This window comes from Salminus brasiliensis, chromosome 1 (genome assembly GCF_030463535.1).
Source record: "Salminus brasiliensis chromosome 1, fSalBra1.hap2, whole genome shotgun sequence".
NCBI classification, from domain to species: domain Eukaryota; kingdom Metazoa; phylum Chordata; class Actinopteri; order Characiformes; family Bryconidae; genus Salminus; species Salminus brasiliensis.
This window is the reverse complement of record NC_132878.1, coordinates 39,212,106-39,224,568: the sequence shown is the minus strand read 5'-3', so window position 1 is coordinate 39,224,568 and position 12,463 is coordinate 39,212,106. Positions and strand designations below refer to the sequence as shown.

Genomic DNA, 12,463 nt, shown 5'->3' with positions numbered 1-12,463 from the left:
GGTCTTGCAGAGGGAGCTGTTTTGGTGGCATGCAGAGGACCAACAGCACAATAAAAGGCATTTATATAATATATATGAACACACATACACACAAACTCTCAAGCTCTCTGTCTTTCTGTCGGTTCTATGTTTCCCCTCACTTTAAGTGGTCGCCGGTGCAAACAGTGTCCTCTTTGTCCAGCTTCATGGCTCGCGATCAAAGTCCTGGTTTAGCCTTACACGCTCCAGTACAGCTCAATCACACTTACTCAATCACTCGCTTTCTCTCTCTCGTCTCTATTTCACTTTTTCTTTTACTTGGTCATTCCACATGAACGAAAGGGTGTCCACTCTTTCCAGAATCGAGTGCGACTAATTAGATTAAGCTGTTTTTTTTGTTTTTTTTGAATGGAAAGTTTTCACCGTGATTAATTAGCTCTATTGATTTTCTGCCCAGCTAAAGTGTGAGAGAAAACAATCAGTCAAGATCTCCGCATCCATGAGGCTGTTTCAAGGAGATCTGCACAGAAACAAATGCAGGAAAGCACAGAGAGACAGACACATACACACACTGGACAGAGGCTAGAGGGTTTAAGCAATGACGTACTTTAACTTCATCATAACTGATACATTTCTTAAATCACCTCTGGCATACTGGGGAGGGCAATATGGCAAAAATATGATCTCACGCTGATAAATAGGATGGGTCCCCAAAAGCTCACAGCATTACAGACCTGTAGTTGTCAGCCGGGAATCAAGTGATAGTTGTCTAAAAAGATCAGTTTTATAGATTTCTTAAAATGACTTTTCCATAAAATCCCCCAGGTCAGGGGCACTGCGCTAAATGTGAGTGAAACTGGCCAACTACAATATACTTGTCTAAACCAGCTGCTTAGGTGTATATAAATGTTACTATGTAACATATAAATGTTGATATGAGGGTTATTTCAGTGTCACGGTTAGTGTCATGGTGTAGAATCAGACTGCTACAGCCAACTACCTGCCAGTGAGCTACCAAACCATGTGGGAAACTGGGGTTCGATTTCTGATCTGGGTGACTATGCTGCGCTACACCAATAAGAGTCCTTGGGCAAGATTCCTAATAAACATTATTTGTCCAGGAGTGTCAGTATCAGAGACGTGTACTACACTTGGGTCTGTCATCTATGTCTGTTGTAAACACATGCTAGTTAGTAATCACACACAGCATCTAGCAAACATGCAGAAAACATATTTTTGTACATATTTTTACACACATTTTAGCAGCTAATAGTTATATAATGTTTGATACAGTTAACCTATTGATACAGTGAGGCTATTACAATTAGCCTCTAGTCAGTTGCAGTGGTAAGGAATAGTTTCTTTAAGTACAGTTGACATCCACAATATGCTGTTTTTTTATATTTATTTTATATTGTTTATACTGATGCTAATTAAAAAATGTATAAAAAAATGTGAAACTGGGATCTTTTCACAATGACCCCCCATCTACCGAGCTGGAAAGCAGACTTTTACAGCTCAGTAGGGGTGCTTTGGGCAATTTACTTGACACTTCCACATAAATAAAGCATATTACACTATATAAACAGAAGCATTGGGACACATGCTCATTAACTGTACATTAACTGCAGGGTTTTAATTAAGAATGAGAAAATCCTGGTAGAACATGACATGCCTTCTGTGAGGAAGCTGAAGTTTGGACGTCATTGGACCTTGCAACAGGACAATGATCCCAAGTATACCTCAAAGTCCATCATGTCCTGGAAGATTCTGGAGACTTCGTAACAGTTTCATGAGTATTAGTGAACTGAAGGCCACTGCTCATGAGGAACGGGCTAAGATTCCTCAGAAACGCTGTCAGAAGCTGGTGTCTGGCTGTGCATCACGTTTGCAGCAGGTCATAACAGTAAAAGAGTTCTAGTAAGTACTAAAGATGCTTGTGATGAAGGGGTTGAATAGTTGTGTAGACTGCAGTGGTTCATTAAAAGTATAAGTGTGTGTTGACTGTGGAAAAAAACACTTGGTTTATCAGTTGTGTTGAGATGTATAAATTGGTCTTATTTGATTGGTTTATTGTAAACAGCTGAAAGTCACAGTGTGACTGGTGTAGAGGTGAACTGGTTTGCATTTTGTGGGCTTTCTTTAATCTTTGAAAAGGCTCTTCACAAAATAGTTTTCATATGGAAACATTTAAAAACACTCTTCTGCATTTTTCAACTGGTTGCACTTTGTCTTAGAAAGCCAGAGCAGAGAAGGTGATGGCTGGGGGATTGGAGCTGCTCGGCATACCTCATGGATAAAAGAGCAGAATGGATTTCCTCAGTCTGCATCCAGTTAAGCGATGGGGTAGACAGACCGCAGCAGATTAGTTTTTAATGAATCATTTTTTCAGTAAGCCCTGTGATGCACCACAGCCATTACCACAATGCTACACTACTCACAATGAGCTAATCCTGACTGTCTTACACAAACTACACTGGCAGAGAATGAGCAGACTGTTTTTACAAAGCATGCCTTCTGCTTTTCAGTAAGATCATGTTTCATTTCCTCTGTTCTATCCTTCACTTGCTCTCCAGCTCACTGCTATGTAATGCAGGGGACGGCACTGTCCTCTCTTTACAGGAAGTGTGCGTGTGTGCATGTGTGTACTTTTGTGTGCACTGTCATTGCACTTTCTCTGTAAAATGAGAGGAAATGACCTCAAATCATTGATTACCTTCAGAGGAGGGGGACCGTGGTCATCCAAAAACGTAGACTCTCCTGTGAAGAAAAGAGCAAAGTGTGAGGTGGTCCTACAGAACATCTGAAAAAGATCAGCGTGAGGACAATAATTGCAGCAAAGTGGTTGAAAAGCCAGCACACATTTTATTCTGTAAAGCTGCTTGGTGACAATGCTTGTTGTGAAAAGCCCGATCCAAATAAAACTAGCCTTTTGAATTCAAAATTTGTTCCAACACTCAGCAGCCATTAGCGTCTCTAGGCAGCCTCCTATTTCTTGGAAAAATTACAATATGCCCATAAAACAGGAGAAGGCTCTAAGACGTTAGCAAAGCATTTCCAGTTAGCCACTTCCTCAATTTGGAATGGTATTAGGAAATGGCAGTTAACAGGAAAAGTGGAGATTACACCAAGGCCTGGAAGAGAGAACCTCTCATAGGATTCCTACAAAGCGAATGTTCTAACCCGCCTGTTTTCATGCTTTGGGCTTGAGTTGCAGCCAGTGGCCCAGGAAAAAACACTCTACTGAGAGCTAAAGTCTAAATCTCACCGGCAGCAAGACTTCATTCCCTCTGGCCATTTCCATAATTGAAACCTTCACTTTGGCCAAGTCCATTGGATGCCTCACATCTAAAAACGAAAAAGGAATACCTCTAAACAAAAGCTGTGATAAGTTCAGACCTCCATGTACTGAAAGAGCCTGTCCTGCCCCTGTAGGTCTGTTGGAAGCACTGTGACTTTACTGTTGCACTGACTAAAGAAATCAGTAGTAAAGCGTGTTCTGAACATGTGCACACCTGCTCGCTAACTATCGCTGCGCAGCCAACAATAAAGACGGCATTGTGTTTTTTGTATGAATGTACAGAAATGAATATATTCATAAATTGTATTTATTTCTATCACTGTATGTAGATGTCAGACGCAATGACATGCACAAAGAGAGATGTAAGTACACAAAGCAAAATTAAACAACTTCTACAGTACTTTAAAACTCAATAAAAGTAAGTTTAAGCCCTCTGTACCCCCACTCAACCTTGGTGATTCAGATAAACATAGCGGCCTAGCTTTCTAGCATTACCCTATGCTGCACACGCAAGAAAGACGCATGCCATCAAACTGAGATGCCGCCTCAATCTGAAACATAGAGGTGACAAACATGAACAAAAATGGTGTCCATGCATCCAAGTCCTTTTAAGGGTATATGTGTATGTGCGTGTTTGTGTCCCCTGTTTTTACAGTATCTATGGGTGAGACCCTCTTTCTTCAGGCACAAAGCTCTCTTTCTCCCTCCTGCTGCAGATGGCACCAGAATCAGAATGCCTTCCTTTCAGTGCTACTGGCTAACACCAATGGCTAACGCGGGGCACTATCAGAGACAGCGCAGTTTTTCTTCTTCTGAACCCATAACCTGTCCAGCAACACTGAGCTGCTATACTTCTCAGCACATCTAGAACTTTCTGACAGAGAGAGACAGAGAGAAAAAGAGGATGGACGAGTTATGGATGGATACATGACTTCGGACTGTGAGGGCAAGCATTCCTAAGATGTGTATGTGTGTGAGTCACATTATCATGTCAGTTCAGATGTGAGGAAATCTCTGAATTGTTGGCATGGGAAAGTGACCATGCAATACTCCAAATAACAGAGTGCAAACCTAATGTCTGTGTATGGGTTTGCCTTTCAAGTGATAATTAACGTACATGATGAATCACAGATATAAACACCACTGAACGATGGGTTAGGTCACTTACACATGAGAGAAGGGGGCCTAAAATCTATAAAACCCCATTTAACCCCTTAAACAGTGTTCTATATCCAAATAACAGCCCCATCAGTTTGTACAGAAGCCCATGTAGTTACTGAATAATACACCTTAGTGTGTTATAAGCCTTTCTGCATTAAGAGATTAAGTAAAATGTGCTATTGGTCATTCTCCAGATTTATCCTAAAGACTATACCATGAAAGTAACCTTCTGTAGTAACATTACTTTTCTATTCACACCAATATTCTTTTATTAACCTTTTTGGTGGCTGTAACACAGCACCGTTTTGAAGAATGCCTAGTGAGAGCTAGCAAGGACAAAGTTTACCCTCAACACAACAGAGTTAGTTCTGATTAGCTGTGATACTTGCTCTGCAGGGTGATCACATTTTTGTATATTCCAATGCCATTAAATGAACATTAAAAAGCTTATGTAATCCATGTTGCTATCCACAGCTCTAATCAGTAGCACAAACACACAACCCATATACAGTTGATATCCATTGTTTAATAAACAGAATAACAGGGGCAGACATACTATTAAACTACTGTAAATTATTATTTAATTCATTCATTATTTTATTATACAATGAGTCTCCTCAGGAAAGCTTTCGGGAGTCATATGTAAAGCATATTAATGCACTCCACAGCTTTTAGGATGTGCCAATTTCCCCTCATACTTGTCCAAACGCATTCCCAAGTTGTGAACTCTCTGACTGATTCGTTTTTGTGGGTCCTATCCTTCCCTTCAAAGTTAGATAGTGGGCAAGTGAGCCTGGTTGTAGATCTGTGTGTTAATATCCATTATATCCATCCATCTATAATATCCATAAATTCTGGGGCCAGGCATTAAAATCACTTTAGATACAATTTCATCAATACAATTCAAATAAGATACTAATAAACTACTGTAAAGTATTATTCAATTAATTAATGATTTCATTCTTATTTAACTATTGAAGCATAAAACTAGAGCAGCAAGTCACATTCACTTAATGATCTGCAATGTTGGCAACCATTCATATAAATAAATAAATAAATAAAACCCCATTAATTTATAACCCCAACACCTGAACAATATTACTCTACTAATAAGGCATATTCTAATTACTGTGTCCAGATATAAGATTAATAAAGTCATTATATGTGCTATGATGGCTATGCATTCACTTTCTTTCACTGTAAGCAACATTAGTATTACGGACTGAAGTATCCTTTGGCTCTTAACAACAGTGGAACAGTGGAACAGTCTTACACCTTACATCATGTGTTTCATGCCCATATTATATCTGAGAAAACTTTGGCTGGATTGGGGGTTTTTACACTTTTCACATTTTGTTCATTCTAACATGTTTGCAAAGCTAAATGACATACATTAGCTTTTTTTGTGTAGATTTCAGTAAACAGATATTATTTGTGTCCAAACTTTTCCTTGCAACTACTATGCATATACCTGAAGCTTTGAGCAATACAGATTCATGGAGGACAACTGAATGTCCCCAGAACACATGAATTTTAATGTTTTGCTGTCATTGTCACACACACACACATACACACAGACTCACACACACATTTGACATTTCACTTCAGTAAAACTGAAAACTGCTCTTGCCACAGTAGAAGGCGAGATAATCTGAATAGAACAAACACAGAGGTGTCAATCAAACAGCGTGGGCCAACCCGAGGCAAGAATGGCCAGAGTCACATTAAATACTTGTTTTATTTCTTTTGGTGAAACTCGTTCAGCATGACTGACTGGAACACATACACAGCCCCCAGGGCAGCACACAGCAGCAAACAGTCTTATGAATATTTAGACATACTCAAAATCCATACGCATCTCCTCAGGAAAGCTTTCGGGAGTCATATGTAAAGCATACTAATGCGATGCACGACTTTTAGGATGCGCCAACTTCCCATTATATTGGTCCGAACGTATTCCCAAGCTGTAAACTCTGCGTTACTGACTGGTTTTCCTAGGCCTCAGTCCCATCATTCCCTTCAAAGTTAGGCAGCGGGCAGGAGTGCCTGGTCCTAGGCCTGTGTATGCCGGGGGCAACACAAGGACAGCATATCTCAGTCATCAGTCAGCCAATCAGGGGCTTTCGTGTTCCTCTTTAAATGGATGGACCTAATTTCTGTCAGGGCTGTGCTCTTGCAAATGCATGCAGCTGCCACATCGAGCGTCACACACGCCTGGGTTTAAGACAGGGCGAAATAAAGAAAAATATTATGCCTCAGTATTAATAATCCCAAAAATGTGTAAAAAGGCAGGGGGGGGGGGGGGGGTAAAAAACAGTTGGCAATTTGGCAATATGAGCACTAAGCTGCTACTCACACAATGTCATAGCACAGCTGAACGTACTAGCATCACTCTTTACTGACTGAAAGAGGACTTGCACAATCCTTTCTCAGCCAATGACAGAAACCTAGCTGTGCTCTCACTAGCATCACTGGGTAGGCCATGACACCTGCTAAACAATGTCATAGCTAGCCGAGTTCACATGTAAAAACATGGACCAATATGTTGTTAGATTTATCCCACTACTACAGAACATGGAGCTGCAGCTCTTTAGCGTAGTTCTACCTCATTATAATCTCTCATTATGTACTCTTCTTATTATTACAGTACAAAGTATGAGCTACTCTGCTGGCCACTGCCGGCCACTGCAATACTCACTCACCTAAATTTACTCTGAGATGTAAGTATTCTGCCATCATTTAGGCTGCACGGTACCACATATATAGTGGGGGAAAAAAGTATTTAGTCAGTCACCAATTGTGCAAGTTCTCCCACTTAAAAAAATGAGAGAGGCCTGTAATTGACATCATAGGTAGACCTCAACTATGAGAGACAAAATTCTGAAAATCACATTGTCTGATTTTTAAAGAATTTATTTGCAAATAATGGTGGAAAATAAGTATTTGGTCACCTACAAACAAGCAAGATTTCTGGCTGTCACAGACCTGTAACTTCTTCTTTAAGAAGCTTCTCTGTCCTCCACTCATTACCTGTATTAATGGCACCTGTTTGAACTTGTTAACAGTATAAAAGACACCTGCCCACAACCTCAAACAGTCACACTCCAAACTCCACTATGGTGAAGACCAAAGAGCTGTCGAAGAACAACAGAAACAAAACTGTAGACCTGCACCAGGCTGGGAAGACTTAATCTGTAATAGGCAAGCAGCTTGGTGTGAAGAAATCTACTGTGGGAGCAATAATCAGAAAATGGGAGACCTACAAGACCACTGCTAATCTCCCTCGATCAGGGGCTCCACACAAGATCTCAGCCCGTGGGGTCAAAATGATCACAAGAACAGTGAGCAAAAATCCCAGAACCACACAGGGGGACCTAGTGAATGACCTGCAGAAAGCTGGGACCAACGTTACAAAGGCTACCGTCAGTAACACACTACGCCGCCAGGGACTCAGATCTTGCAGTGCCAGACGTGTTCCCCTGCTTGAGCCAGTACATATCCGGGCGCGTCTGAAGTTTGCTAGAGAGCATTTGGATGTTCCGGAAGAGTATTGGGAGAATGTCTTATGGTCAGATGAAACCAAAGTAGAACTGTTTGGTACAAACACAACTCGTTGAGAGAGTGAATGTTGAGTTGCATCCAAAGAACACCATACCAACTGTGAAGCATGGGGGTGGCAACATCATGCTTTGGGGCTGTTTCTCTGCAAAGGGACTAGGACGACTGGTCCGTGTACATGAAAGAATGAATGGGGCCATGTATTGTGAGATTCTGAGTGCAAACCTCCTTCCATCAGCAAGGGCATTGAAGATGAAACGTGGCTGGGTCTTTCAGCATGACAATGATCCCAAGCACACTGCCAGGGCAACAAAGGAGTGGCTTCGTAAGAAGCATTTCAAGGTCCTGGAGTGGCCTAGCCAGTCTCCAGATCTCAACCCCATAGAAAACCTTTGTAGGGAGTTGAAAGTCTGTGTTGCCCGCAGACAGCCTCAAAACATCACTGCTCTAGAGGAGATCTGCATGGAGGAATGGGCCAACATACCAGCAACGGTGTGTGCCAATCAAATGTTTGACCTCTGTCATTGCCAACAAAGGATATATAACAAAGTATTGAGATGAACTTTTGTTATTGACCAAATACTTATTTTCCACCATTATTTGCAAATAAATTCTCAGACAATGTGATTTTCTGAATTTTTTCTCATTTTGCCTCTTATAGTTGAGGTCTACCTATGATGTCAATTACAGGCCTCTCTCATCTTTTTAAGTGGGAGAACTTGCACAATTGGTGACTGACTAAATACTTTTTTCCCCACTGTATGGTTTAACACCCCTGAGTACTGATATTATTTTTTAAGACTAATGCATCATTAGCAGTTACTGTCCTGTTACACTCACAATGAAGCTGTTGCACAGTTTGTAAAGAATAAACATTAATGTATATATATTGGATATATATTTAAAATGAGTCCAACAAGCAGGATAACCCATTTACGGCAGCAATAATGGCTGCTTACGCTAATTCTGTGGATCCTTGTTTAATTGGGGGACCTGAAAGATATCTGCATAAATACCAGCAATTGTGTCTTAATAGTACAGAAGAAAAATATGTATGTACATGAAACACTAATCCCAAACTAGAGCGTCCAACCATGTTGTAAAGCCTGCCTACAGTCGGCCCTAAATGCACATTCTATCCTCTTAAGAACATACACACAGTTTGCTAAGTCTGATCAGCGAATAGCGATCCACTGAAGTTTCCAATAGCTTGCCGACCTTTAGCCTCAAATGGGACCAACAGTCCTGGCCTGCTTCGAACTCCTTAACCCCCTGATCTTTAGCCCCACAACCCTGCCGTGCCAATTAACACCTTAAGTAATTAGGCAGCCAGGCTTTGGCCCTCTCAGGTCAGATTCCCAGACTCCGCCAGCAGCGCCTGGTCGCCAGGCCCGGAAACAATCGGCAGGCCAAAACAGATTCAGACACAAAACATAAACAGTACGCTTTCAGCTGCAATGATTAGTGAGATTTCCTTAACATAAATGTAGCTGAAAAGTCCTGCAAGACACTGAACCGGCAGGGTTCTTGGCTTTCATTCAAATCTTAAAGCTTTTTTTTTTCTTTTTTTAGCGGCTTTGTCAAGGCTAATTAAAGCATGCGAGAATCATTAATAACACATGATTAAACCCCAAAAGAAAAAAGGAGCCTCAGCCAAACTCAACCGAAGCTGGGATGGCGGAGCACCAAGTAGCATGGTGGCGATGAACACAAGTGCATGCCGCTGAAACAGACAAATAAACAAAAAAATAAGTCCGGAAAAAAGTTTTATCAAAGCTTCAAAAGTTGTTCTTGGCTCCTGAGGAAGTAAAACACGGACTAAAGCTAACAGCCCCCCTCCAGTGATGGAATTTTCCGTCCATAACTTGCTGCAGTTCGGAATGCTGCAGCTTGCGTCGGAATTTCATAAGCCTATACTTTCGGCATGCAATGTTTAATTTGCGTTATGAAATTGCTGAGTTTGTTAAGTATGGCTTTGAGATGAAGAGAGCCAAAAATACTTCCCGGAGGGGTTGGAAAGCCGCCGTCCAGGCTGCTAGGTGCTGGTACGTACAAAAGCAGCTGACCTGCCATTTTCAGCTTCGACCACAAGAAGGACACTGCGATGCGGAGAATGCTTTGATAATTACTGGAGAGCAGCTTAAACAAAGGACGGGACACTGTGTTAAAGTGTTGGCTCAAGGTAAGCTCAATCTCAAAGCCTCAGGGACGAAGCCTCGTTAAAACTGTCCCTGATGATCTGAGGTAAACAATATCACCATGAATCAGTCGGAGAGACAACACGTCAGCTTCATTACTGACCCTAATTTGCTTGATATTAGCTTGATATTGTGGGAGTGTTTCATTTGTTTCTGTGGTTTGAAGATATTGAAGATCCCTCTGATGAGTCAGTGGGAAGGGGATTAGGATTCGCATTAGTCCATTTAGTGGAAAATTAGTTTTAAGGAAAAGGAGAAGTGGAGTTACTGACATCATTTGCCGTAAACATGCGGTGACTCAGTTCAGATTCTGACAGCAGTGCATTTCTACCCCTGAGATTCTAGGTTCTGAGTAGGCACTGGTTTATGTACAAAATGCAGTCTATATGTAAAATTTAACAACACAATTTATCTCACCCTTTTGTCATGGTTTATGATATTTCCACAATACTGTCTTGAGGAAAAGAAAAATACATATTTCAGGTTTTCAGTGTGTTGATGGTTTTACATTTTGGGAATTGTGGGATTTTTTTTTTGGTCTTTGGAAAACCTTATCCGATGGCTCGTTCTCTAGCAGCACAGTAGTCTTCATTTATTTATTACCTCTTATTATTAATAGGCATCATGTTTTGTGCATAAAAGATAACACCACAGGGTGCTGTCTGATCCAGTGGATCAGAATCAGGGCTATCTCAGGCATATTTTAATGAAGTGGATCATTAAAAAAAGCTGTTATTATTTAAAATAAATCATTTCAAATAAGAAGACAAAACAATTCAACTTAAGCCTGGTTAAGTGATCGCTTCGTACCACGCTTGAGCACAGTACAGTTAACCATGCCCACTTGAAAAGGGTGGACTTGGACATGGTTCAGTTGGATTCGAACAAGCTACGCATCTGGTGTTATCGCTAATCCGACGTCAGTGATGCTACCTCTCTGCAAAGCTGAAATTCTATGTATGCACAGTCCAAATCAGACAATTGTGTATTGAGGGCCTATTGACTACACTAAAAGAACTTGGGGCCTTTAGTAGCTTTCAACAGCTTTGACAAATTTGACAAAAGTATATTCACCAATGTTATTTGAACAATGTTTCCTTATACAGGTCTCAACCGTGCACTCGTGAGGGTCCTCCCATTCCAACACCACTTAGAAAGTTAAAGTTAAAGTTAAAGTTATCTCTTAATATTAAAAGCCTTTGAGTGAGGTGACCCTTATACAGTCCTGGTGCTGATGCACGGCTTTTTTCAAAGACTACAGGATCGAATAATCAATACTGACTGATCCCGCTATTAATAAAGCACAATTCTAGAGGGTAACAGGTAACAGGAACTGAACAAGGTCAACCAGAGTTGGTAAGACTCTAGAAACTTGCAGAACATCCCCAGGCCCTTAGGAGCATTGTCAAAACAAGACAAAGTATTCTTTCATGTTTTGTTCGAGCACTGCTTTCTCCAAGAACATTCGGTCCGACCTCAATTGTGGCGAGATCCACATGTATATTATCTGAAAACAACTGGTTCATCAAAACATCCCCAGCTGCCAGCGGAGAGTGTTTGCTTTGGCTCTAAGGGAGTGACGGATCTGCTCCGAAAGAAAAATGTCAGTGCTTGCTGAAGCAGCTACTGAGGACGTAGAAAATGTCAGCCATTGATCTCTTACACTTGTGAAACAGCTTATATGAATGTATATGTGCTGCACTCCACGGAGAGGAAACGAATGCATGGCTTTAAGCCCACGTGCTTACAAGGGAAATTCACCAGTTGTTACAAATGTCTTAACACACTTCACATGTGAAATGGTGCATCGTAGAAGTAGTCATAAATCTGAAATAAGAAGGGAACTATTTGGGTAGTATTTCACCTAATAACACCCTGCATGCACCGTACATCACCACCATGAAAGTGTTTAACAAGGTATTTCCTAGGCCGAAGTCTCAAAACTACTGTCCAACAATATTTGGCAACTGAACTCTCTTGTGAACAACTCTTGACTCTTCACGTTTCTCTAGAACAGAGCACTCTCGAATCAAACCACTCTGAATGACTTAAAGCAACACTATGTAACATTAAGGTAAAACCTTAACAAGAACAGCTTCAAAACCATTTTTGATGCTCCACTGACCTGTAATAGCGAGAATGATGTGTATATCGTTGCTACTTCGGGCTCAGCACGTTGCTAACTGCAGTACGTAACTCTGTTAAGAATTGGGCTGCATCACCCGTGTCATATTTGCTAACATAACTAATATAACTGTAATATTAC

General features: G+C 41.0%; 1 protein-coding gene across 1 annotated transcript in view; it reads right to left on the bottom strand.

The window, feature by feature from the left end:
- The window catches only part of usta (uronyl 2-sulfotransferase a), a 97,663-nt gene that overhangs the window by 44,056 nt on the left and 41,144 nt on the right, over positions 1–12,463 (bottom strand). The window contains exon 2 of the mRNA XM_072679152.1: positions 2,696–2,739. Coding sequence (XP_072535253.1) covers positions 2,696–2,739 — 44 coding nt within the window. The remainder of the gene's footprint in view (positions 1–2,695; positions 2,740–12,463) is intronic.